The 27,972-nt window shown below is 42.5% G+C and overlaps 1 protein-coding gene across 3 annotated transcripts in view; it reads right to left on the bottom strand.

The window, feature by feature from the left end:
* LOC113264440 (N-acetyllactosaminide beta-1,6-N-acetylglucosaminyl-transferase) overlaps positions 1-8,272 on the bottom strand; it is an 81,456-nt gene extending 73,184 nt beyond the window's left edge. The window contains exon 1 of one of the 3 annotated variants that reach the window (XM_057304814.1): positions 6,887-8,272. In XM_057304814.1, coding sequence (XP_057160797.1) covers positions 6,887-7,811 — 925 coding nt within the window. In that variant the 5' untranslated portion in view covers positions 7,812-8,272. The remainder of the gene's footprint in view (positions 1-6,886) is intronic. The other 2 variants (XM_048225704.2, XM_057304813.1) reach the window with 2 other exon arrangements.
* Between the last annotated feature and the right edge of the window lie 19,700 nt (positions 8,273-27,972).

The raw sequence follows: 27,972 nt of genomic DNA, 5'->3' as shown, positions 1-27,972 counted from the left end.
AGGGCAGACAAAAGTATAACACAGATAAGATCATTCAAACGTTACAAACCACTTCCCTCTACCCTGCCCCCATTTCTTCTGGAAAAATAAAACTAATACTACTATTTCCGTGCTAATCTGTCTACATAAAGGTGAACTGTTTTACGCCATTTCTCACCTTCTCAAGACACCGTATTTCCTTGAAAAGAACCCATGGGGGCCCCATTCACCAATTCCCTTTCCTGTAAGTTGACAAAATTGGTATTTTCCACCAGACATAAAAAGATACTGTTCAAGCTAATATTAAGACATACACTGACCCCCACCTCAAGTCTGCCCATACACCCAGTGGCTCTTGAAAGCTCTGTGAGCGTAATGTGTTTGAAGAACATAAATTCCCTCTGGGCATAGCAAGATCCCAGCCAAATCACTGGGGCCCCAAGCATGAGTTCCCAGGACCATCGTGATTCAGATCTGTTCTTCCCTGACTCCTGTAGTTGCTTCTCTCAAGAGCTTGGCAACTCCGCACTGGATTGCTACAAAAATGGGAGTTAAAGAGATTAGCCAGTCACAGAGAATGGTAGAGTCACCCTAGCATGGACTCCACAGCAGCAGGTCTCCCCTATCATGGGCACAGGGGTGCATGTATGACACAGAAAACCATTGGGGCTGGTCCGTAAGCTGGCTGCAGGGGGAAAGAAAAATGAGAAGCAGGGAGTTTGCCTTTCAGTCCACTGATCTCCAGCTTTCTTCCTCTCTCTGTCCCTTCCCCTCAGGCACCTTGGCGTTCCTTTCTCCTCCCCTCTCCAACAAAACCTGTTGTTGCTCGGGTTTCTTTTTTCACTCGTTCAGATTTTAATATGAATTTCAAATAAACTCCCACGTAATCATATTCCAAATAGTCCTTTGTAGCAAGTGAGGCAGAAATCATTGGTCAGTTTTTAAGTCTTTAAATCCAAGGAACACTTGACGAATGTAACACCCACTGGGAGTCCCTAAACCAGGCAGAGCCATGCAAGCCAGACGCACACAAGAGGAGAAACTCAGAAGGAAAGTGGGAGGCCAAGAACTTGCACCTCGGGCCTACAAATGGATCTTTTCCCTAATTGGAAATGCCCAGCTGAGTCAGAAGATTAAGAGGCTGCCATCTTGTTGCAGACTGGATGAAGGAAAAGAGGTGGGGAGGAGAGAGCTTAGAGAAAAGTGGGGGAAAGATGGAGGCAGAGAGAGGAAGCAGGGAGGGCAGGAAGCCCTAATTACAAACAGCTAGTCGAGTTTATTGGGCAACCTCTTTCTTCGTTTTAATTTTTATTTATTTGGGGAGGGGGAAATCTCTGTAAGACCATAAGTGGGGGCACCTGGGTGGCTCAGTTGGTTAAGCGTCTGCCTTCAGCTCAGGTCATGATCTCAGGGTCCTGGGATGGAGCCCTTCTCCCTCTCTCTCTGCCCCTTCCCGTGCTTGTGCGTGCATGCTCTCTCTCTCTCTCTCAAATAAATAAATAAAATCTTAACATAAAAAAGAAGACCATAGGTGAACTCCTTTTCTGTGGCCCTTCTGTCCTCATGAGCACCTTCACCTGTGTGGGCTCTGCACAAATTCTTACCTTCTGAGGCTTCCAGGGGACCTGCCACTTCGTAAGGCACTTATTATGGATGGGGGGGGTCATGTTTTGTTTTGTGCTTTAACCCACAGCTGACTGGAACAACTTGAGACCTAAATGAAGGGCAGCCATGTACAGAGCAGGCAGTGGCACCCTGTGAAGGGATGTAAGGTGAGCACAGGGACTCACCCTGCAGTTCCTACATGACCCAAAGCAAGACTCTCTGCGCAACCTGGAAGGGGACGCCCGGAGGGGCTGTGGTCAACAGAACAGCACAGAATCTGGCAGTGGAGCAGGAAGACACAGAGACCACGAGCCGTGGGCAGTGGACAGCACCAGCAAGTGAAGCTCTGAAGCCAGGGTAAGAATTTCAGAAAAGGAAAACGAAGCAGGCAAAGGCAAAGCAGCAGAGGTGTCGACGCTGACACACAAGCGTGGCTGACTCCTCGATGCTGCTGGGATGGCGTCGCTGTTGTCTGACCATTGTACCCAGAGCGAGGAGGACACCTGTGACGTGTACAACAGCCACATGAACAAATGAAATGATATTTGGGGTATACCGGGTTAAATACAATATATTATTTAAACTAATTTCCCCTCTTTGTTTTTATTTTTTGTATATTTAAAAAAGTTTTTATTTAAATTCAATTAGCCAACATATAGTACTTCATTAGTTTCAGATGTAGTGTTCAATAATTTATCAGTTGCATATAACACCCAGTTTGTTTTTCTTTCTTTTAATGTGGCTATTAGAAAATGTAAAATTACGTATATGGCTCACATTATATTTCTACCGGGTGGTGCTGTTCTAGCTCCCCAGGAGGCCCTTTTGTCAGTGAGATTTTTTGTCCTGGCCTATTACTTTGTTGAGAATCCTAATAAACCCCCAGTCACTGCATTCAACTAGAACAATCTTAAAGAGTCCAAAACAACCAACCAGCCAATTTCCTACATCAACTAGAAATGTCCTCAAAACAGAATTGACTCCGATATCCACATAACAGGAGGGATAGTTAAACAAGACAGACACTTAGGTTTCAGTTCCATTCCCTCCTCATGACCAAGCTCTCTCCTCAGGCTCACCCAGGTCCTGCATGAGCCAGCTGCACCAGTGAGGGGACATCAGCTTCCAGAAAGGATCCTTCAGGGGCACTTGGGTGGCTCAGTCTGTTAAGCATCTGCCTTCAGCTCAGGTCGTAATCCCAGGGTCCTAGGATCGAGCCCTGCGTTGGGTTCCTTGCTCAGCAGGGATGTCTTCTTCTCCCTTTCCCTCTGCTGCCACTCCCCCTGCTTGTGCGCTCTCTCTCTCTCTCTCTCTCTCTCTCTGTGTCAAACAAATAATCTTAAAAGAAAAAAGGAAAGAAAGAAAAGGATCCTTCATACATGTAAGACAGAAACTACTTCAAGGGCTCACTCTTCTAAGTTTTGGAGGAGTACATTGGTTTTCCATTGCTTCACTGATCTGTAACTGCACTAGTGGTGTAAAAATCCATTTCCAATAGATAAACCAGGTTGAGAGCTAGGGTGTTACCCTTAAGTTTCTGTTCAACAAACTGATTAGAATCATCCTTTAGAATCAGACTCTCAGAGTGGAAGAGACTCATAGGTCATCTTGTCTAACACCTGATAAATGAGCTGCCTTTACTGCATTTCTCCTACTTTGTTTCTACATATCCGTTGGCTTTTTCACCACCCATTCTAATCCCAGAGTGACAGGTTTTTTAAATCTCCCACTACTGACCCTAGATTCTTCTTCCAAATGAGCAAGTCTTTTAATTATGTGGAGGCAGTGATCCTTCTTCAAATCTTTTTCAGATTGAGTAAAATTTTTGTTTGCCTTGGTCCTTTCTAGAAAAAAAAATGGGATTTGATCTTTTATCCTTCTTGGCTGCTATCTTTAGAAACTACACAGTCAATATCCTTGCTTAAAGTATGGTGCTCATGCCTAAAACAGTCTACATCATGCTAGATCCAAGCAACATGTAAGTCAGAAGCAGGGTTATTCCTCCCTCATTCCATATAAACAACTATATGGTCATGACTCCCCCCCCTTTCTTGAGTCCTGATTTCTTTTATCACTACAACATTACCCCTTACAGCTTTTGGAAAACAGATTTAAAAAGGATTCTATGAGATATTACCTCACTCACACCTGTTAGAATGACTATTATCAAAAAGACAAGAAATATCAAGTCTTGGCGAGGATGTGGGAAAAAGGGAACCCTCTTACTGTTGGTGGGAATGTAAATTGGTATAGCCACTCTGGAAGACATTTTGGAGGTTCCTCAAAAAGTTAACAATAGAACTGCCCTATGATCCTGCAATCCTACTTATGGGTAATTATCTGAAAAAAACAAAAATACTAGATGAAAAAGATATGGCACCGCCTGTTCATTGCAGTGCTATTTACAATAGCCAAGACATGGAAACAACCTAAGTGCCCATAAGTGGATGAATGGATTAAGAAGATATATATACAATGGAATGTTAATGAGCATAAAAAAGAATGACATCTTGCCATTTGTGACATAAATGGACCTCGAAGACATTATGCTAAGTGAAATAAGTCAGACAAAGAATAACAAATACTGTATGATCTCACTTATATGTGGAATCTGGGGGAAAAAAACCCACTCACAATACAGAGAACAAATTGATGGTTTCCAGAGATGGGAGGTCGGGGGGTGGGAGGCAAATGGGTAAAGGGGGTCAAAAGGTACAAACTTCCAGTTTTAAAATAAGTAAGTCCTAGAGATGTAATGTACAACGTGGTGACTATAATATTGTATTATATTGTGGGGGCCAAGGGCAGCCCACCCCAAAAATGTGTCACTTTGGCATATTGACTATGTTGAATTAAAGTTACTTAGGAAAGAGCCAGTTACCAAAAGGATACAAAATACAGCTTTCAAGGGGTACATGCTCCCCAGTGTTTATAGCAGCATTATCAACAATAGCCAAACTATGGAGAGAGCCCAGATGTCCATCAATTGATGAATTTATATATATATACATATGTAGAAATATTACTCAGCCATCAAAAAGAATGAAATCCTGCCACTTGCAACAATGTGGGTGGAGCTAGAGTATATTATGCTAAATGAAATAAGTCAGTCAGAGAAAGACAAATATCATATGATCTCACTCATTTGTAGAATTTAAGAAGGAAAACAGAGGAACATATGAGAAGGGGAAAAAAAAGACCGAGAGAAACAAGCCATAAGAGACTCTTAATGATAGAGAACAAACTGAGGGTTGATGGAGGGAAGGTGGGTGGGGGATGGGGACTAAAGAGGGCACTTGTTGTAATGAGCACTGGTTGTTGTATGTAAGTGATGAATCACTGATATCCATTCCAGAAACCAATATTGCACTGTATGTTAACTAAGTAAAATTTAAATTAAGAAAAGAAAGAGGCAGCTCAAGAGCAACATCCTGACTCTCCTCCCACCCTTTGTCTCCAGAAAGCAGGAAATAAATTTCCCATGTGAAAGCTACCTTCCCTGTATCGAGAAATAAAGGGCCTCCTTCTCATCAGAGGTAGGAAATTCAGAGCTGAGAAGAATGTAGAAACAAACCTTGGTACTTTTACTAATTTATTACCCCAGCCCAAATCCTGTTTAGAATTTCTTACCAATTGAAGCTTCCAAACATAAATTTTCTTTGTCCTGTCAATTTCTCACAGATTTATGTCTCTTTGTCTGAAATATATGAAAGCTGGTTGCCACCATTATTTCTTTGGGTCTTACTTTCATTATTGGTTCTCTGTACACACGTAATTAAACTTTGGGTTTTTTCCCTCCTGTTAATTCATCTCATGTCAGTTGAGTTCTTAGACCAGCCAGAAGAACATTGAAGAGAAGAGGTAAATTGTTTCCTCTCTGACAGTATATTTGAAAATTGCTAAGAAATCAGTTCTTAAACGTTCTCATCACACATAAAAAATTTTTCGTCACAAGCAAAAGACAATTGCAATTCTACTTGATGATGGATGTTAACCAGATTTAGAGTGGTGATCATTTTGCAATATCTATAAATAGCAGGTCATGCCGTATGTACACTTGAACTAATATAATGTGATATGTCAATTATATCTCACTTAAAAATAAACCTTAAAAATAAATAAGAGGTTGTTTACAAGTGGTTAAAAAAAAGCATTCTAAGTCCATCAAGTTTTGTATAACGACATCTAAAACAAGCATCTGCAGTGGTTCACAACCCTGGCTGTCCCTGAGAATTACATGGAGACCGGACAAATATGTAAGGTGAGGTCCACCCCAGAAGTCAGGCCCTGTGGGAAATGGGGCCTGGCCTTAGGTATTTTTAAAAGCTCCAGGTGAATGTAATATGCATCAAGGGTAGAACCACTAATCTCAAGAAACCATGAATCTGATCCTCATAATGATTCAAGTTACTTTTCCCTTGAACTGTGAACCTGAAGAGTTATTCTGAACTGAACTAGCAGGACTGAGTCAGTTCACTATAAACAACTTGAGATCATTCACATCATTTAGAACTTGGGCCAAAGGAAAGGTGCAGTTAATTTAGTAACGACTGAGATCTATCTAACTGAACTAAAAGAACATCAGGCGTAGGCGATTTGGTTTATATCATTGGCACAATGGCTCATGGTTGGGTAGCTTGAGGACATCACGCAATCAGACTGAAGTTTCTTTGTCTATGAAATGAAGGCACGGGTCTACAAATCTTTAAGGGGCTCTAAATTTCTGATTCAATTCCAGGAGAGAGCCTGCAAATAAAAAGTTTGAAAGTTGTACCCTGCTCCCATTTTGGAAGCATGTGAATTTAGCTATTAGGGCTTTGACAGGCGCAAAAGTATTATTAAAGTGTTGAAACTACCATTCAAATTTACTTTATAATATTTATTTCTGATTGTAAATGACACCACACTTAAGGAGAATTGGGTTTAGTCTTTCATAGGCACCGTCCACTTTCCCTCAATCCTTTGCCCTGTCTCAAGGCTGCCGCACATATTTGAAGTGGGTCTGTGGGTCCAGAAAGGCAGTTTGGCGTATCAGCAAAATCAAGTCAGACGGTTGAGCTCTACCTCTGCCCTGCTAATTTCTATGCCTTAGTTTCCTCATTGGTAAAATGGACATGAGTCATATCATGAGTGATATCTGTGAGCAGAACCACTATAAAGTTCTTTTTAATTAACATTAAAACTGTAAAGATCTTTGAATTGTTAACCTTTTTTCTTCTTTTTACTATTTTTAAAAGCAGTTCATTCAGTATCGACCATGCAAAGTTTACCCATAAGAACAAAAGGTAAGAGACACACATACCTGGGATCCTATTGAGCGTGACCCAAAAATGTTCATCAGGGCTGTAAGTGTCCTTGGACCAAGAAAGCAAGTCAAGTGCATGCTGGTCTTGGAGGACAAAGTTGGCAAACTCCCTTGTGAGGGCCACATAAGCAGAGCCAAAGTAAATGGTCATGTTGTGAGGAGGTGGAGTTTTTAATTTTGTTGTTTTAAGCACGTAGGAATTTTTTTTGCTTAATAGCTCCCGGTGGACGTATTTCGTCCGTCCAATGGCATGAGCTGGGGGCAGCACCCCCGGGGTAATGTTTTTCCCTTTAAATCCTTTCAGATACTGAACTATCTCCTTGTTGGTTTTCAGGGGGAAGTCTTGCCCACACGTGTTGATGGCGTACTTCCACGGCACCTCGGACGCCGCGAGGTCCTTGAGGCAGTTCAGGTCCGCCTGGAGCCTGGAGATCCCCCCATAGACAACTGGTTCCATCTTGGAAGCCAGAAAAGCATTTGGGAAGCAGCTCAGTAATTGCTCCACTGCATCTTTAAATTCAACGGTCGCCTTCTCATCCACGTGAACACAGTAGACATTTTGGGGCATGTAAATTGCCCTAAAGAGTCTCTCGAAAGTGCCAAAGTCTTTGTGGATGGTCACCGTGTATGCCAAAGGGAACCCCGCTTCTTCTTCCGATAGTGTTTCTGTTATATAGTGACTTTGAGACAGGTACTCGTAACAGGTAGATTCACTGAGGGTAGTTTTCAAAGCATTCTCTCCTGGGTAAAAAACCTTCCCCTTAAAAATCTGATGACAGACTTCTGCTAACAGAGAAGCATTGGACAGAGATGCCTTCAGAAAATGCTTCTCCTCCCCTAACTCGTTATTGTAAACAAAGACAAAAATCAGGGCAGTGAGAAGAGACACGGTAAAAAGACAATGCTTCCAAGAGACCATCATTCAAGACCAGAAAGTGAGGGAAATGTCTCTCGAGAGCTGATCAGAGTGTAGATATATTTAACTTACATTTTCTCCAGAATCCATAAATCATCTTAGATGCAGTTCTGATCAGCTGCTCCTTGCGCGTCCAGTTGACCGTTCTGTCCTTCTGCTGTCTTCCTTCCCTTCTCATTCGCCGCTGTGTTTCACTCCCACCTTTCTTGGACACGTTTCTGAAGTAGCTCCTTTGGGTTTGCTCTGCTCGGGCTCCCGTTACCCTGCAACCTGTTACCACACAAAAACAAGCTGCCTCAGGGTGATCCTGATTCTGATGTGTCCGATCCCTCTGCCGTAAAATCAGCCAACGGTGAGATCACCATTCCGCAAGTCATCCCCCGAAGACTTCTGCCCTAGCCTCTTCTCCGGCCAAAGGTTGGCAACTGTGTCAGTTCCCCAACTTCCTGTTAATCATTGCGTTCAACTGACTGGCTTTGTTTGCTTAAGCAGCACTGCCAAGTTAAAAGCTTCAGTTCTAAGCATGTGAACACTGCCTGGAGAGATATTCTGTCAATAAATATTTAGTGCTTAAAAATTAATTGCTTAACCTGTCTTTTTCCACACATACTCACCCTCCTTCCTATATTGGCTGGGTATGCAATAAAGCAAGGCATATGACTGGCTGTGGAGCCAAATTCTTTCCAAGGCTTAATTTTCTCTGCTGTTAGGTGAGGTCCTTAAAAAGGCACATTTGCAAGCTTACCTCACCACCTAACTTATTACACCAAGTGACCGGGGCACTTGATAAATAAAGGCTAATTAAAAAACCAAAAAAAACAAAAAACAAAAAACAAACCCAAAGAGCTGTCCTTATCCCAAAATTGTGTAATGGCTAAAACTGAAGTTAGTGAAATGCCAGGTTGATTTCACCTTAGCCCAAATTGGGTATCTGCGGAGCAGCCTGAGGCCTGGAGAGGCAGGAGAGAGGAGCTGTCTCAGTCTGGGAAGTTCCAGAACTCAAGGAGAGAAGTTTTACAAATGTACAAACCCTTTCAAAGGGGTTTTCCCTATGTAAAAAATGAAAATAATTTTACCACCTTTGTAGGTCAGTCATGAGAATAAAACAAGATAATATGTGTAAGAGCTCATGGGCCTGGCCACCCACAAAAAGGGCTGAGAGACAGAGCGAACCAAAGCCCCTCCCCCATCATGTGTCAAGAAATGACAAAATCGCCACCACTCGTTTGAAGCTTTTTTACACTTTCTTTATTCTCTCGTCCGCGAGCTTGCGCCAGTTAGATGACACATCAAAGATAGCACAGATCAGTTTTACTTTATTTGGTAGTGAGCTGCCTGCGCGTGTGAATGCACGTGGGGCACACTCAGATGAGTGGTGCGTTAGCGCTGAGCTCACACGTCCCTCATCTCTTTCTAGCTCCCACCACTGTCTGCACAAGCAGCACAATCAAATACGTATTGATCGAGTGCTCTAGTTTTCATTTCCCTGTTTCCCTGATCACATTAGTGCGAGATCCCAAGTATGACGGACTTTTCGTCTTTATTTGTGTCTGTGGTTGTGGGTAGGTTGAACGTACCAGTTTTCCCGATGCATCTTAGTTATAAAGACAACATAATAGTACAGAGTGTTTGTAAACACAGTGTTTTCATGTCTGGTAGTCTATTTACCTCTTGCCTGTAGACATACACGTTTCGATTTTCACCAAGAACACGGGAGTTGCAAGTGTGCCTCCTGCGTTGTGCAGTCAGTGTCATAGCTTCACATTTCCGTGGTGCTCCTCAGTCTTCATTGGGTATTGTCTTCACAATCATTACCTTAGAACACAAGACTGGAGTTATTATTTGGTTTTTTCCCGCGCCAGTTGATAGCTTTATGCATTGATGAGGGGATCTTTGGGAGCGCAGGAAATGAAGATAAGAATGGACCCAGGGAAATTCTCCAGAACTAGGTGAGTCAGTCTTACTTGTTTTTGTAACTGGCTTCTATAGCATGAGTCAGATGCACAGTCTTGTCTATGTGACCCGAAATAGAATTCAATCAACCCAAATACCTATTCACGTAACTATCTCTCATGTGTGTAACTAGACTTCTTTTGAATAAGTCATTTTTTCAATAGAGTAGTTGTACAAGAAGAATCTTTTCTGAAATGATGACTAAAATTTCTCTCATTTAAAAAAAAAATGTTACTATCCCTCTAAGTAGCCACTGACCACATCAAATGAAAGGGACCGGGGGTGATTAAATCAAGCCATCAGTACCTAACCACGCTTACCTGAACTCGTCAAACCTTTACAGCTTCTTCTCCTAATATATCCAGATAATGGCCTGTGTTTATTTTGGCTCTCACTTTCATTCTTAGCACGGTCCCATCCCTCCAGACATTTCATGCAGAAATGCATATCTAACAGTTGGCTGGCTCTTCTCTAAATCAACAGCTCCCTGAACTTATCGTTAGAGGGCGAAGAACATTTACTGTTTAGTATTTTGCTGCCGTGCAGTCCTTAATGGTACCTCCCTGAATGCTACAAGGCACTCTGATTTCGAGCTGTAGAAACATTCGCAATTACTTAAAATAGAGCCTTCAACAATGCTGAACATGTTTAATTTTATTTATTTATCTCTTTTAAAGATTTTATGTATTTATTGGATGGGGAAAGAGAGAGACAGAGAAAGTATAAGCAGGGGAAGTGGCAGAGGGGGAGGGAGGGGCAGGCTCCCTGCTGAGCAGGGACCCCCAAAAGGACCCTGGGATCATGACTTAAGCTGAAGGCAGATGCTCAATGGGCTGAGTCACCGAGGTGCCCCTCAACATTGCTACACATATTTTAAAGAGTTAGTACCAATCCAGGTTTTTTTTCCCCATCAACCTAGTTTATCTGATGCTTCCCTTCTTGGTGCTCGTGTAAGACACGTGGGAAATGCTCGTTCTGCTCCTCCTGGTTTTCTTGAGTCCCTAAGCAAGGTACCACTAATCATCCTCCTAAATCCTGAGCTCTGGGCTCTTGCATTTGTGTGAAATAATAGAAGCGGGGGGTAATGGAGGACCAGAAAGAACAGTGCGGTTCTTCATCCCAGCTGCAGCATTAGATCAAAATTAATGCCCTTAATCCTAAATTGGAGGCAAGGATCCGGTAGCATGGCATTCTGAAGAAACTGGAAACCAGTTCAGACTTGTGGCTTGGTCACCCAATAAATGCCAGGGTGTAAATTTTTGTCCCAGCGTTCAACATAGGCTTGCTTATTAGTATTTTTTTAAGTTTATTTATTTATTTATTTATTTATTTATTTATTTATTTATTTCATCATCTCTACACCCCATGGGGCTCAAACTCACAAACCTGAGATCAAGAGCCACATGCTCTTCCCGCTGAGCGAGACAGGAGCCCATTACTAACATACACTATAAATTCTCACCCCTAGACTTAAACTAATTTTTGTTCCACTAAGAAAACTGCACTTAGAGTTTAATCTCAACAACTGGTTGTAGAAAAGGAGCAGAAAGGCTTCACTTCTACAGACATGGATAAGCTGCCCGTGATCTTCATCTTACTTATTCTTGGGGCATCGGGATGCCCAGAGCACTTTTGACATATTTCATCGTGACGTCGCCTCTGCGCTCAAGTTAGAAAAACCAGGGAAGCCACATGGAAACTTGCTCAGAGTCTATGGAAGCCTGGTTGAAGTCGTGGGGAATGAGTGTCTTGGATTAAATTGATTTTACGTGCTCTTGACATTTAGCCTTTTTTCACTTTTCCAGCTCTTTCCCTGCCCTAGCTCTCCTCTCTTCCTCTTCCTTCTTCCTCTGTTTATTGATATATTTACTATTGTTAAATTCAGTACCCTGTCTTATCCTCATCAATGCTTTTTTATAACCACAGGAAGTAGCCTGAAGCAACAGGGCTTAAGATAGACGAGAAGAGCCCCGGACTGGGTGTCAGAAAGTCTCCAGTTGGACCAACGCCATTGTGGACAGCTTGGAATCCCTGAACAAGACACTGGATCTCACCCCTCACAGCTCCCTTTTGGGTAAATTTGAGGAAACAGCCTTGCAGTTACTCCGGGGCTTCCAACCTCCAGTGGCTGCTTCCTTCTCTGCCAGGCCACGCACACCTCTGAGTCTCGGGTTTTCAATTCCAAAACCTAGGCTCCATCATCAACCTCCTGGTGGAAGTGGGAGGATTCTGGGAGGAATCCAGCACCCAGCTCAGGGCTGGCCGGAGACATCAGAGCCTGAGGGAAAGGCTTAGGAAAGGACAGAGTGCAGGGAACACATGGGGAAGATTGCAGGAGTTTAACACAGAGTAACTGGATGTAGGAGAGCATGGAAATGCATGGAAAAGCTGGTTCTTTTCAAGCAGTTGATTAAATAGCCCTGGGATAGACCGGTGATGGGTATTAAGGAGGGCACGTATTGCATGGTGCACTGGGTATTATACGCAAGTAATGAATCATGGAACTTTACATCAAAAACTAGGGATGTACTGTATGGTGACTAACATAATATAATAAAAAATATTATTATAAAAAAATAAAAAATAAATAGCCCTGGGACAACACAGAGCTGAGGAAAGGGCTGAGAGATGAATAGCATCCCTGCAGCAGCGTTAAGTCAAGTCTGTGGCACCGAATCACTTTCCAGCTCATTTGCATGTGAAGAGATAACTGGTCACCCTCACTTTAAATGCCGAGGGTTAATGGAGTCTGAGCCCACGGACCTCAGGTGCTTGGACAATCTAACCTCTCCCGGCTCGGAAAATCCTCAGGCTTGAGATTTGGCTGGATTTTCGAGATTGGGTGTCAGGCAAGAAAGAACAGGGGTCCAATCCGGGTGCCAATTTGGCTTTTTTACCTTTCAAGATTTCTATTCTTTCCCTTTTCCACTCTACTCCTCTAGAAGTCCTTGATTTTGATTTGGAAGTTTTAGGAACTTAAGGCCGCTGCTGCCACAAGTGTTCCTACTATAGCGGTGACCTTGAGGTTCTGATCCCTTGAGAATAACATGACGAAAGAACAGAGCCTCCCTTCTTCCGATTGCAACATGCTGTTCAATCAGAACAGAGTGCAAAGCAGGGGTCCCCTAATCGGTAGGGTCCCCTAATCGGTAGGGTCCCCAGGTGCTGGAATTGCAATGTCCCCATTTTTTCTTCTCAAAGCCCACAGTCTACAAGAAATTCTTGGATGCCTACTCCCTATTTGGCCAATCCACCACTGGATGGTGAAGAAAAAAACCAAAAAGCCTTCTTTACAAGAGGTGACTACCAAAGGCCCTGCAGAGGGCAAGATGGAGTCACTCATGTCAGGTAGTGACATAATCAGGAAAGCAGCCAAGGACATTGCTGCTGAGACCAGATATCACCCAACACGACACAGACTGACAGGACTAAGGATTGTGAATCGGTAAGGCCACATGAACCTAGAAGAACCTGGAGATAATAAACAATAGAATCAGAAGAGGCCTGCAAAGTCCCAAGACTGATTAAAGTCTTAAAAAGGGGAGGACTCTTGCAGCAAATTGTCAAATTCTCCACACGTTTGACCGCATTTGAAAGGCAGCGGCCACCGAAGGCTCTGCCTGGTTGATCGCTGAACATGACAGAGATCCTCCACGGCTTGAACATAACAAACAGCAGTCACCGAGAGCTCACCGCGAGCTCGTGGGTTGACTTCGCCTTTGGTTCATTACTTCTTACTCCTTATAGTGTCTTCCTTCCGTGACTTCGTATTGGGCATTGGTCCGGGTGCCGTGGATGAAGCCAAGTTAAATGCACGGTGAAATGCCGTTGAATTTGGAATCCTGAACCTGCTTTACAACTGTGTTTACCTTGCTCTGTGCTTGCATAAAGCCGACCTTGTGGAACCATGTACAACGATGACCTGCCTTCAGAGCGGGCTCGCGACAGGCCCAGATTGAAAACATAGGAAAACAGAAAAGTGGCTCTGCGTTTGACAAAACCTGACTTTAAGTAGTCGATCTGTCTTTAGCTCTGGGAGCTGGATTTTCATAGAAATCACTTGCAAACCTACCTCATTGCTTTTCTAGTTGGTCCAGTTTTCCCTGTTCTCCACTGGAGTTCATGCCTCACAGGAATGTTGTGGGGACTCATGAAATAGAACTATGTTTTAACCACCACACAGTGCCAAGTACTTTGTTAAATTCTGAAAGCATTTTCCCTTGCCTGAAGGAAACTGAGGAACATAATGTCAACCATTAAATTCAAAATGAACATTGTTTTTTAATAACCACTGAAAAGTTAAATATGTATGGATACTAATGATTTAACAAGGCAAATGAAAAAAATCACAGTCCCCAGTAAGTACATGGCATAAGGAGACCCCCCACACTACCCTGAGCTATTCTTTGAAAAGCCTTTAGAAATGGAAATCCCGTGTACCACTATTGAATGATTCATCACTCATTTCAACAGTCATTTTTTGGTGTGCTTATTTATGCCAGGCACTGTGCTAGGTTCTAGAAACAGAAAACATAAAGGCAGCCCACATGAGCTTAATCCTACTGGATTGTATACTGCTCGGGATTAAGGGGGTGTAATGAATGTTGTACACCTCTCCCTCCAATCTTCTTTCTCCTCTCTCTCTCTCTCTCCCTCTCATTCCCAGGAAGATAAAGTTGCCCAGATGCATCCTACAGCAAATACCTCCTTCTCTTTAAGGCAAAGGCACGTTAACCAAATTAACCTTAATGTTTAGAAGTGAGATAACAAAAGTTGGAATGCCCAAAGCTCTGTTTGCCTTTAGTCCCACCCCCAAAGGGCTAGCCTGGGAGCCTAAGAAGCCTTTGTGCCTGGAGTCTTGATGTCTCAAGTTACTGTTATCCAGTTACTACCAGTTTATCCCTTCCCTACAGAATCCAGAAGGGCTTTGAATCTAATGCTTCCAACCCCGGAGAGGTTCGAAGCAGTTACACAGGGCAACTGTTGTCCTTGACATTACTGGATCTCCCATTAGGAAGCTCTAATGTAGGATGCATAAGAATTATTCTCTGGTATTTTTCAGAGACTCCCTGCCATTTTCCCCACTCAAAGGTTGCTTTCACCAGAGAAGGGCTTTTTGGATTCTCTTCACAGATCATTGATGCTTGTGGTTCACCCTTAAACTTAGTTCCAGACGGGAAATCCTATAGCCCCAGATCCAGAGTGAATTATAACGGAGTTAGATCTGTGTTCCTCACACAGATTGGCCCACTAAGGAAGGGAAATCACAAGGTGGCAACAGGATTTAGTAGAAAATGCCCTAGGTTGGGAGTTAGGAGGCTGGATTCTATCATCCATAATGCAAGTTACATACCTTGAGCGAGTTTCTTCACCATGAGTCTCAGGCCAGGCAAAAAGGCCCATGTGCTCTTTACATACCCTTCCAGGAATGAATTATGATTCATGTTCCAGGGAACAAGCTAGGTGCTCTTATACTTTTACCCAGCTTCCTCTCTTCCCAAAAAGGGCTCGAAGCAACTTATAAAATCCAATGGGTTTTCAAAAACAAAATTTCAGTTAAGTGTCTGCCTTCAGCTCAGATCATGATCTCAAGGTTGTGGAATCGAGCCCGTGTTGGGCTCCCTGCTCAGCAGGGTGTCTGCTTTTCTATCTCCCTCTGCCTGCAGCTCCCCCCCTCACACCCCCCACCGCTCGTGCTCTTTCTCTCTCTCTCAAATAAATAAATAAAATCTTAAACACACACACACATACACAAAATTTGCAGTAGAGTCAAGAAATGCCAAAGGAAAAGCAAGTCAGCAATTCTTCAAATAACTTTTTTCCTGAAGTGACTAAAAGAAGCTCAACTGTTGTAATAGCGTTTTCTTTTGAGTGTTGGGATTCTGAGAAATTCCTGTTTTTATATACTTGTTCCTGTTTTTCGTGTTTATGGTCATGGATTACTTTTCTAATCGGAAAAGAAAAGTTGTAACAGCTTCGGCTGGTTATCTGTCCCCTCATCCTCGGAAGAGCTGCATGTGTCTGACATAGATTGACAATTCAACTTCCTCATTAACCTTCAACTTCCTCAATTTCTTCACAGCCTGGCATTCTATACCACTTGCAAAAGTCTGCAAATATAGACCCTACTCCACAGGACTCTTGCTCGAGAAGTAAATAGAATGCTTTATGAGATTCTACGTCTTCTTACTAACAAAAGAATAAAATCATCAGATAACTATTTGTGTATACATGGGTGTTTTTCAGACCCTTCCAGCGCTGGAAGGTGGAGGGGGTAGGGGGAGATGAAGCAGCTGTTCTGAAGGTTAAGGACTGGGTCCTCTCATTTTGAAAGAGCCAGTCAAGCCAAATGATCTCAGCCAAAGCTGATTTTCCATTCTTTGGCCATGACCTAATTACTTCCCTGTACCGCTTAGCCGATCCTGCCCATTCAAATTACTTTGGGACTTCCCTGCTCTTTAGGGGTTCCATTCTCTTCTCTAAATACCCTTATCCTTCCTTCTCCTGACCCACCTTACCTGCTCTTCTCCATAATTAACAAGAGAATATTTAAATTCCACGCCCACCGTGGAGAAAACTTGGCAACCCACAACAACACAGAAAAAGAGCTAGTAGACGTTAAAAAAAAAAAAAGATTCACCTTCACTGAATTGCAAATAAAAACAACAGTGTAGCTCTTTTTCTCTTTAATTCAAATAGCTTTTAAAAAGAAACCTCTAAGAATATCCACTGGGAGCAGCGGTGTGATGACATAAGCCCTCTTGTACACTGGTGGTCTGATCGAAAATTAGAGCATATTTCGGAAGGCAATGAAGGGGTTCCGAGCATGCAGGGTATGCCACCCGAAGTCTGCCACTCTGACGTAAGGATGATTGTGAGCTGAAGGGATTCGGAAGAAGCACACACAGGAAACCCTGCCCTTCCCCTGTCTAGCAGGAACGGCAGGATGATTCTTCACGCTTGGTCTTCATCAAATGGTCATGAAGTGATAGGATGATTCTTAATCACTGAGACAACTCTAGACCCTTATGGACAAGGCACCAGAGGAATCTAGATCATACACCCTACTAACTAGCTCTTATCTTATCTTTCCTTTACTACAATTTACCACCCCTAAGGAGCCTAAACTCCTTTGCCTTTGCCTTGTTCCTTCTCTACAAACGTATCGTTCTTTGTTAAGATGCTGTGTAAACCCCAAGTTTCAACCATTCCTTTGAGTTACTCACTGCTGAGTCTCTCCCGTGCGAATGTGCTGCATGTGGTCATAAACTGTTTTTCTCTTGACAACCTGTGTTTTGTCAGTGTAATTTCTAGAACCCTTGGAGAAGAACCTAAGCAGGTAAACTCAAGGTTTTCTCTTTCCTTACCTACTATCTTGCAATATGTATCAAGAACTTAAAATGTTCCTATCTCTCCATTTCTTTTTCTTTTTTTTAAGATTTTATTTATTTTTATTCGAGAGCGAGAGAGCACAAGCATGGGGAGGGGCAGCAGGAGGGGGAGAAACAAACTCCCTGCTGAGCAGGGAGCCCAGTGCTGGGCTGGATCCCAGGACCCTGAGATCAGGACCTGAGCGGAGATCAAGAGTCAGCCGCTTAACTGACTGAGCCACCCAGGCGCCCCTCACTTTCTTTTTTTAATGGGTGTTATGACGTTTTTACTGAAGTAGAGTTGGCACACGGTGTTGACATTAGCTTCAGGCACGTGACATAGTGACTCCACTATCTTTCAATTAATGAAGTTTTCATTCCGAAGGCAGTAACATTAAAATGTGACAAAGCTTTATGTGAAAAGGTGTTACTTACTTTCGATGTCCTTCAACATCGATTATAATAACATTTTCCACAGTAGGAAAATGGAAATGAATGCTCAACAACTGGCAAATTATGCTGCATCCATAGCGAAAAAGAAAGCAGTTACGTCGTATTTCCCAGAAGACAGGGCAATCATTCTCTTATATCATTAGAAGAAAGTAGCAGGATACAAAATTATATAAATCAATATGACCTAACTACAGGGGTCCCGGGGTGGCTCAGTAGCTTTAGAGTCTGACTCTTGATCTCAGCTCTGGTCTTGATCTTAGGGTCATGAGTTCAAGCTCCCAGCATGGAGCCCACTTAAAAAAAAATGTATATATATAACCTAACTACATAAAGCAATACATGGAGAAGGAGATTAGTAACACAAATATTTTCACAGTAATTACTTCTCAATTTTTACGGTGTATAATTTTTGTTTTCTTACAATTTCTATCCATTTAGCAATTTTACTTTACTCTTCTCTTCATTTCCCAGATTTTCTACAATAGGACTGTATTTTAGAATAAGAAAAAAGTGGTTTTTTAAAATTTTCTGCCCACCAATAACTAGTATAGGGTTTTCAAATTTTACATGAAGGGTGAGTTCCTGAAGACTCAGGCACACCTGGGGCACAGAGCTGACCATGGATGGTGGGATTTCTAGCCACCAAGTTAAGTGAGGCTGCCACACGGCCAAGCCTAAACACAGTCTATACTTCATTTGGCTGACAGTGCTGAATTCTTGAAATTCTTGATAACTTTAAAAAAAATTAATTTGGACAGATTTACATTATTTCAAATTGTTCTTATGGGGATCTTATTGACATTTTTTAGATCTCGAACTTCCCAAACTGATACAATTCAAATTTGCCCAAAATGAGACCATACCAAATTATCCATGTCGAAGATAATTAAATTCCTAAACAGCACACTATAATTGCTTTAAAAAGTTTCATGTGTCCTATCAAAGATTTGTGACATAACATGCAGTAAAAATTTAATAAGTATATTCTATAAGCAGTGTATTATTGATATGTAAGAAGTGTAATAATTTATTTTATATGAATTCCATTGAAATAGACACATAAAAGAGTCTACAGGATGCCCATAAAGATTGGAAACAGGTGAATATACATAACGCTATCAAGCACATTTTCAAAGGGTAAAATACACACACACACACACACACACACACACACACACACACACACACACACTGCTTCCAGACTTTACGTAGAATGGAAATCAAGTTTCACATACCTGGAAGGCTATTGAGTGTCCCCCAGAAATGTTCATCAGGAAAGTAGGGGGTCCTTCAATCACTCAAGTAAATCAATAGCCCTCTGGTCTTGAAGAACAACATTAGCAAATTCTCTTGTGAGGAACACATCGGCAGAGCCAAAGCAAATGTCAGATTATGTTTTTCTCATCCAAGTCTGCAGTATAAAGTAAAACAAACAGCATCCCTGCTCTAAGTGCATGTATTTGGTCCATCTGATAATATAAGGAGGAAGCAGCACCCCTAGACTTATAGTTTTCCCTTAAAATGCTTTCAGATACTAAAGTTCCTCACTGGTTTTCAGGCAAAATCTCACCCACGGGTATGGCTGGTGTATTTCCATGGAAATTCAGAAGCTACAAGTACCACCAGGCTGTTTAGGTCAAAACCAAAGCCTGGAAATGTCTGTGTAAACCACAGGCTCCCTCTTAGAAGTCAGAAAGGCATTTGCAAAGCAGATCTAATGGCCTTCCCACTGCATCTTTGAAAGCAGGGATGACTTTCTCATCCACATGAACATAGTAGAAAATTTGAGGTGTGCAAATGGTCTTGAAGAGACTTGCAAATGTATCCAAATCTTTGTGGATGACCGTGACACATACCAAAGAGAACTCAGCTTCATCTTCAGACAGAGGTTTCATTAGGTATTGATTTTGGAGCCAGTATTGTTGCCAAGTTATAGTTCTCAGTGGTGTTGATGGGATTCAGGGCAGCTTGCCCCAAAAATGCCTGTTTGGCAGATTGATTATTTTGAATTAAAATTACTTAAGAAAAAGCTGGTGCGAGAAGGAGGCACTGACCCTCCTAGGTTTTCCTGGAAGCGAGAAATACATCTCTTATGTGAAAGGTACCCTCCCTGTACTTACTAGGAGAAAGAGAGACATCCTTATCACCAGAGATAGGGAGTTTAGGGCCAAGAAGGCAGCATAAGCAAACCTTGTTACTTTTTCACGAATCTATTACCCCAGCCCAAACTTGTTCGCCTTTTCGATTCTTTGCAAACTTATTGTTTCTTTGTCTAAAAGGTATAAAAGCTGCCTGCTTGGGTCACTTCTTTGAGTCTCATATTCTATGAGCTCCCCTACATATGAAATTAAATTTGTTTTTCTCCTGTTAATCTGTCTTATGTCAACTTAATGATTAGACCTGCCAAAGAACCTAGAAGGGAAGAAGGGAAACGTTTTCCTCCCCTACAGTGTCACTGGTATATTTTCATCCCAGTGGATTTTCTTTCCTTTCATGTCATAGATTTCTGCAAATACAGGAGTTTGAGATTTTCCTCACTTGCAGGTATTTTCGAGAAACTAAATTGGTATATAGGAACAAAAGAGTTATAGAAATGGCTACGAGTCCTTCGACAAACCTAAATACCTTCAGCTTCATTTTTCCTACCATCTCTTCTTTGTTTGTCACTTGCTGGACTTCATACCATCGCTGAAGTCAGTCTGCAGGTCTATCCCTAGATTGTTAGGGAATCTACTCCCACTTGTTATTTTGAACAAGAAGAGAAATTTTGCCACTCGTTTAAGAAATTTTGCCAACTGCAAGTCTGCAGCTCTTCTCTGACATTGAAGGGGTTGAGCAGATCTGAGAACATGAGCCACTGGAGCCAACGGAGCAAAAGCTGGACAGTGAGTAGGCCAACCTCAGGTGAAGACCCTGACAAATCTGCTGCAGCTCCCAACTCAGAGGGGTCTTCTCATGTGCGGTGAAGGTGGGAACGTTTGCCCATCTTGGAGCCCTTTTACTTCAGAGAGGAGCCACCATCACAATCACTGATGTCATCTTTGAATATAAGGGATAGTATATTTCTTCAACTTTGGGCAGTTTCAATTGTGGTGAGGCAGGTCACCATTGACATGGATGTTGACAGCATCCAGAACTGCTCAATGACAGTGTTTCTCTTTATTTAAAAATAAAAATCAGGAATTCATAGGACTTCAGGGCTGGAAGGAATGTTGCAGATTATTCAGACCAACTCATTCAATTCACAAATGGAGAACATAGACAATGAACTGTAATATTCTATCACACTCTGGTCTCCATCTTCTCACTGACAACTGGTGAGGTAAGCATTGCATTATGTCCATTGGGCACATGAGGAGGCACCAATGGAAGCCCACGTGTACACTGACTTACCTGACAGCCAATGATGAGTTAATGGTAGCCATCAGGTCTCAAACCTAATTCTTCTGACTGCATGGGTCTTCTACCTGGAATATTCTCCCCCCGCACATTTTCCTGATGCATTCGTCCCATCCATTAGGTCGCCCTGTGGCACCACTTTCCTGGTACCCCTTCCCTACTCTCCCAAGTCCGGGTTAGGAGCCCTTCCACCTTCCCGACAGGACTTTGTACCCTTCTGATTGCTCATTTGCTCCACCAGCAGCCTATGGAAGGCTCTTTTGTCTACTGGTCACTGTATTTTCAGCACCTGCCTTCCATGAAGCCGTCATCATTGAATTAAGCCTGGTGATTCCTCTTCCCTCTACACAAACTATGGCAGGGGAGGGGGAGGGGGCCCCAATCCAGGCTTCTGCGTGTTTTTGTACAGCCTCTGAGCTAAGAATAGTTTCACATTTTTAGACGGTTGAAAGAAAGTCTGAAGACAAAAACTACTTCATGACTGGTGAAAATTATATGAAATTCAAATTTTAGTGTCTGTAAGTATGGTTTTATTGGAACGCAGACCCACTCATTTGTTTACAGATTGGCTATGGCTGCTTTGACGTTGCAACGGCAGAGTTGACTCGTTGTAACACAAGCCACCTGGCCACCAAAGCCTAAAATAGTTACTATCTGGCTTTTCATAGAAAAGGTTTGTTGATCTCTTCCCTGTAATTACCAGTGTCTCTGCGAGTCATATGTTTTCACCACATCAAGGTGATTGTTGTGGACTTGGTACAACTGTACAACTTTCTGCCTTATTTTCTAGATTTCCTTGTGAATGCTAGAATAACATCATATTTAATAGGAGGGCATGGGTTTTAAAGAGAGACTTATGTGGTTTTGCTGGTTCCTAGCTGGGTGACCTTGGGCAAGTTGCTTTACCTGTTTCAGTTTCGTCATCTATAAAATAAAGATAATATCAGTAGGTTTCTTGTGAATGAATGAGTTAATAAGTGGGATGCACTTTGGGCAGACTCTGATGCATAAAAAATATTCTCAAACGCAGGTTTTTATTATCTGCACATGGTCACTTTTAAAGTCTACCAGCATCCCTAGTGAATTGAAAATTCATAGCACAGCGCTTTGCCTGACTCCTGGGACCAAACTTTGGCAAGATACGGTGCTATCACTCAGTGGCCCCGTACCGTGTAGCTTGATGTGTCTTTCTTTCCCTCTCAGTGGTTGAAAATCTTGTGAATGAGAGGAAAGAAGAATTTTCTTGCCATTATAGCATTCCATTCCCCACTAGACTGGGCATAACTTGAGGGAAAGAACATGTCTTCAATGACATAGGACAAGTGCTCAATGTGTCTTTGGAGGGGTCCTGGAAAACGTGTCCCTCTCAAGGTCTCCATCCCACCAGCCATCCAAGGGATCCAGAGTGCTAGTTAAGAGGTCTCATTAGGAGGCACATTATTTAAGCGAGTTATTCAAGAGGAATGACACAACAGATACTTCTCAGTATCTCATTAAGCCATTAGCAACCAATGATACTCAGTAGACCTTCTGAAAAAAATGGGAAGAGGGACAGGTTAGATTAGATGGAAAGAAAGCAAGTGAGGTCTGGAGTATGGAAGGGGGGGGTATTGGGGATCCTTTGGAGCACGCTGGCAGGGAAGGCAGCCGGAGAGAATACGAGGGTGGGAAGATGCAACTGGGGGTCATGTGCCAGCACTTATATTATCATTTTCAGAATGAGAGATGTCTTACAAATCAAATTCTCCCCAATGCCCTAGATACACTCATCTCAAAATTCAAGTTTCATTTTAATTCTTCTCAGATCATTTGACTATTAAATTTTCAATTCTATTTCTTTCCAGAACAGTTAAACAGTTACAGAGGAGAACAGCCCAGGGATACAACGGGAAAGGTTAGAGGTCTTCTTATCCCATGCTGTCACTTTACAGAGGAAAGCAAGATGCCATCCAGAGAAAGGAAGTGGCTTGCCTGAAGTCACAGAGCTATCGAGCGCCCGCCCCGGGAGTGGCAGCTGGCCCATGCCATCGACTACTTCCAAAAATGTTTCCTTCCCTTCTCCGAGAGAGAAAACTTCAGAAAACACAATTTCACAAGCGCTTGCCTATCTGAACTCTGAAAGACAAATTAAAAAAGGAATAAGATTATCCTAACTTCATGAGATTTGTTCTTATATTCAGTTTGTACCCTCAGAAACCCAGGCTAAAGGTAATATTTGTGCTCTTAAACGAGGCTGGTAAAATATTTGCACTTTGAAGCACAGTGAGATAACACCTCTTCTGGCTAGCCATATCAGGATTGGGAAAATATATCCACAGCAACACAACTGATTTTGGAAATTTTGTGACCAAAGCCAATAGGTATATTCAAAACTCCGGTGAAGGGCCCCTAGTTGTGATGACATTTCGGTTTATGAATGTCCTCTAACTCCTCTGCTGTTTTCTGCAAATAGATTATTTCTCATAAAAACCAGAATTAACCCAACACATCAGCCTATTTCTAAGCTCGTATTCAGTGTCTCCTTTATAGGGTCCCACTGCAGATCTTTTCACCCATCTTCCCTCCCATGCCCTCCCCCCTGCCCTTCCACGGTTGACCTAAGCTGGCATTTCTGTCCAGTTGGCTGGAACAGGTGCCCTTCTAGGAAAATCTGACACAGAATTCCTTTCTAACCCCTAATACTGAGGTCTGAAACCTGTCACATTCAAATTCTACCCCAGTCCCTGACGTTGAAGACTTGTGAAATCATTTTCTTTTGTGATATAAAAACACACAACCAAAACTTACTTTCTTAACCACCTTTAAGTGCATAGAATAGTTTGTGAACGATACTATATTGCGCAACGGAGCTCTAGAACTGTCATCTTACATAACCGAAACTCTATGCCCACTGAACGATTTCCAAATCTCTCTCCCCCCACAGCCGCTGCGAACCACATTCTGCTTTTTGTTTCTATGAGCTTGACAACTTCAGATGCTGCATGTAAATGGAATCATGCAGTATTTGTCCTTTGGGGACTGACTTATTTCAATCAGTAACGTTCCCTGAAGCAGTTTTTAAAAAAAGATTTATTTTTTCTATTTGAGAGAGAGAGCAAGAGCCGGGCAGGGGAGGGGGAGGGTGCAGATTGGCAGAGGGAGAGGGAGAAGCAGACTCCCCTGCTGAGCAAGGAGCCTGACATGGGGCTCGATCCCAGGACCCTGAGGTCATGACCCGAGCCAAAGGCAGACGCTTAACAGACTGAGCCACTCAGGCACCCCCCCCCATAATATTTTTATTATCTCTCAAGGAAGTCACATACCTATTAGCAGTCACTGCCCTGACCTTCCCCCAACTCAGACCCTCACAACCACTAATGTACTTTCCATAAATTCCATAGACTTGCCTATTCTGTAGGGGTCATACAAATTGAAGAGGATATAAAATTTAATGTGTATAATTTTATAATCATTTATGCAAGGATATTTAGCGCTATTGGAGGCCTTCTCTATATGGGGGATTGAGCTCGGTGCTTGGGAGACAGGGGTGAGAGACACTTTCTTGCCACACACACACACGCACACAGACAGACAGACACAGGTACATTGGAATGTTAACAGTGGCTATCTCTGAGTTACAGGATTACAGATCATTTTTGCTACTTCCACTCCAGAGTGTACGTTACTTTTATTCATGGGGAAAATATGTTGTTTAGTCTCATTGTTAAGAGCTAAGTACTGGAATCCAGGAATATCAAAGCAGACCTGACCTCTGCTCCGGGAGGATTGCAGTGCACAAAGTGTGAGCATCCTGAAAAAGAACAGTGTTTCAAAATTATTGAGGATCTGCAGTTTGTAAGAGAAATGTCCGGAGACTTCTGGTGGTATCCATTCACAAGAAGAAAAAGAAATCCTATCTGATATTTGTATTAAGTTCTTTTCTGTGTCCTGGATAATTTGATTCAGTTTAATGAAATTAAGAGATTAGTCAGGAAGAAATAAAACACTGCCTTTCTTTCTACATATTCTTTCTAGAACCAAGAAAGATTGGTGGTGGGGTTGGGGGGAGTTAGGAGCAGTCATGTTTTTCAGTTCCTCCATCTGCCCTATCCTTGACTTTGACCTTCTGGCTACTGAGCAAGGCACACAGGCCACCTGTTATATCCTTCCAGAGCCACGTGCATCGAGAGTGGAACCCTGGACTGACTGATTCAAACAGCGGTCAAGATCAATGTTTGCTTTATTTTGTTCCTCTGTCTTATGTTTCAAGTTTAAATGCCTCCTAGTTTTTTTTAATCAAATTTTATTATGGATTTACTCTGCAAAAAAAAGGTTATTTGAGAAGTGCTAATCTCGCTCCCCCAGGACTGACCTTTTTTTTTTTTTTAATATTTTTTATTATATTATGTTAGTCACCATACAGTACATCCCTGGTTTCTGATGTAAAGTTCAATGATTCATTAGTTGCGTATAACACCCAGTGCACCATGCAATACATGCCCTCCTTACTACCCATCACCAGTCTATCCCATTCCCCTACCCCTCTCCCCTCTGAGGCCCTCAGTTTGTTTCTCATTGTCCATAGTCTCTCATGTTTCATTCCCCCTTCTGATTACCCCCCCTTTCTTTATCCCTTTCTTCCCCTACCGATCTTCCTAGTTCTTATGTTCCATAGATGAGATAAATCATATGATAATTGTCTTTCTCTGCTTGACTTATTTCACTTAGCATGATCTCCTCCAGTGCCGTCCATGTTGCAGCAAATGTTGAGAATTCGTTCTTTCTGATAGCTGAGTAATATTCCATTGTATATATGGACCACAGCTTCTTAATCCAGTCATCTGTTGAAGGGCATCTCGGTTCCTTCCACGATTCGGCTATTGTGGACAATGCTGCTATGAACATTGGGGTGCATATGGCCCTTCTCTTCAGTACGTCTGTATCTTTGGGGTAAATACCCAGTAGTGCAACGGCTGGGTCATAGGGTAGCTCAATTTTTAACTTTTTAAGGGACCTCCACACTGTTTTCCAGAGTGGCTGTACCAACTTGCATTCCCACCAACAATGTAGGAGGGATCCCCTCAGGACTGACCATTTTAAATAACTCCATTCTGAGATGCCATGTGGTCAAGAAACCTGCTTCACTTTATCTAATCCAGTAAAGTCCCAACTCATATTTTAGCACTTTATTTTATTGCGGTAAAAATGCATAATATTAGAATGTACAGTTCAGTGGCAGGAAGTGCACTCGTAATGTTGTACAACTATCCCCACTAGTTCCAGAACTTTGTAGTCATCCCCAAGAGAAATTCTGTACCCATGAAACAATGTCTCCTTATCCCCACCCAGGCCCCTTCTAACCTCTATTTTGCTTTCTGTCTCTGTGAATTTGCCCATTCTAGATCCTTCGTAGGAGCGCAGTCGTGTATTTGTCCTTTGGGGTTTGGCTTCTTTCACTCAGCAGAATGTTTTCAAAGCTCATCTATGTGGTTGCATGCGTCAGAAGTTCATTCTGTTTCTGGCCGAATGGTATTCTGTTGTATGTCTGTTACACATCTTGTCTGTTCCTTCACCTGTTGATGGACACTTAGGTTGGCCATTGTGAATTGTGCTACTATGAACACTGGTGTGCAAGTATCTGTTTGAGACCCTGCTTCCAGTTCTTTCGGATAGATCCCTAGGACTGGACTTGCTAGCCCGTACAGTAATGCCATGTTTAGTTTTTTGAAGAACTGCCAAACTGTTTTCCATATGACTTATACCACTTTACATTCCCACTAGCAATGCACCAATTTCTCCACATCTCACCAACATGTGTTATTTTGTTGATTTGATAACAGCCACTCTAATGGGTGAGTGTCCATACTCACTTTGGCACAGAACACTTCCATTATAGGAGTCCCATCAGTAACCCAAGGAACTAGTTAATGTCACCTAGAAGGCACTTGCACAACGCTGGGCGGTCCATTCAGCAAGTGTGATATATTGTTTTCCAACTATACTCACACCGTGTCAGACACACTTGTCTTTTTTTTTTCAAGATTTTTTATTTATTCATTTGCGAGAGAAAGAGAGCGCACAAGCGCCTGAGCAGGTGGAAGGGGCAGAGGGTGACACAGAAGCAGTCTCCCGGCTCAGCAGGGCTGGATCCCAGGACCCTGAGATCGTGACCTGAGCCGAAGACAGACGGTTAACTGAGCCACCCAGGCACCCTGGGATACACTTGTCTTTCAAAGAATTCTCAAGAAGGGTTTTCACCTCCTTTTTACCTGGGCAATTGACACCACCAACATACTCAATATCTTGATTCCTGTTTTTTATATTACATGTTACTTTTTAAAGTAAGTTCTATACCAGTCTTTCCTCACACTGTAGCCCTGTCTAGCATAAAGGGCAGAGATCACACAGGTGCAAATGTATATGTGTGTGCACGGGTGTTCATACACGCATGTGTATGTGGGCCATGCACACTCACCCGCCTTCTTCTTCACTCGGAGAAATGAAAAGCATGTATTTTTTAAAAGTCAGGCATTCTAACTAGACCAAGTATTTGGTCTTGTCTTGATTTTGAGAAAAGTTTAAATTTTTAAATTTATACATTTCTGTGTCATTTGAATTTGTTATAGTGCATACTTGCCTTTGAAATATTGAAGTGTTTTAAAGAGATAAATGCTGGGGGCACCTGGGTGGCTCAGTCCGTTAAGTGTCCAACTCTTGATCTCAGCTCAGGTCTTGATCTAACGGTTGTAAGTTCAAGTCCTGCACTGGGCTCCATACTTTACTTGAAAAAAAAAAATCTGTAGGAGCGCCTGGAGTGGCTCAGTCAGTTGACCAAATGGCTCTTGATTTTGGCTTGGGTCATGATCTCAGGGTCCTGGGATTGATTCCTGCATCAGGTTCCGTGCTCAGCATAGAGTCTGCTTGGAATTCTCTCTTTCCCTCTCTCTCTGCCCCTCTCCATGCTCAGATTCTCTCTCTCTCTCTCTCTCTCAAATAAATAAATAAATCTTTAA

The sequence above is a fragment of the Ursus arctos genome, unplaced genomic scaffold, assembly GCF_023065955.2.
Source record: "Ursus arctos isolate Adak ecotype North America unplaced genomic scaffold, UrsArc2.0 scaffold_31, whole genome shotgun sequence".
Lineage (NCBI taxonomy): Eukaryota > Metazoa > Chordata > Mammalia > Carnivora > Ursidae > Ursus > Ursus arctos.
The sequence above is the reverse complement of the archived record's forward strand: the minus strand, read 5'-3'. Positions and strand labels throughout refer to the sequence as shown.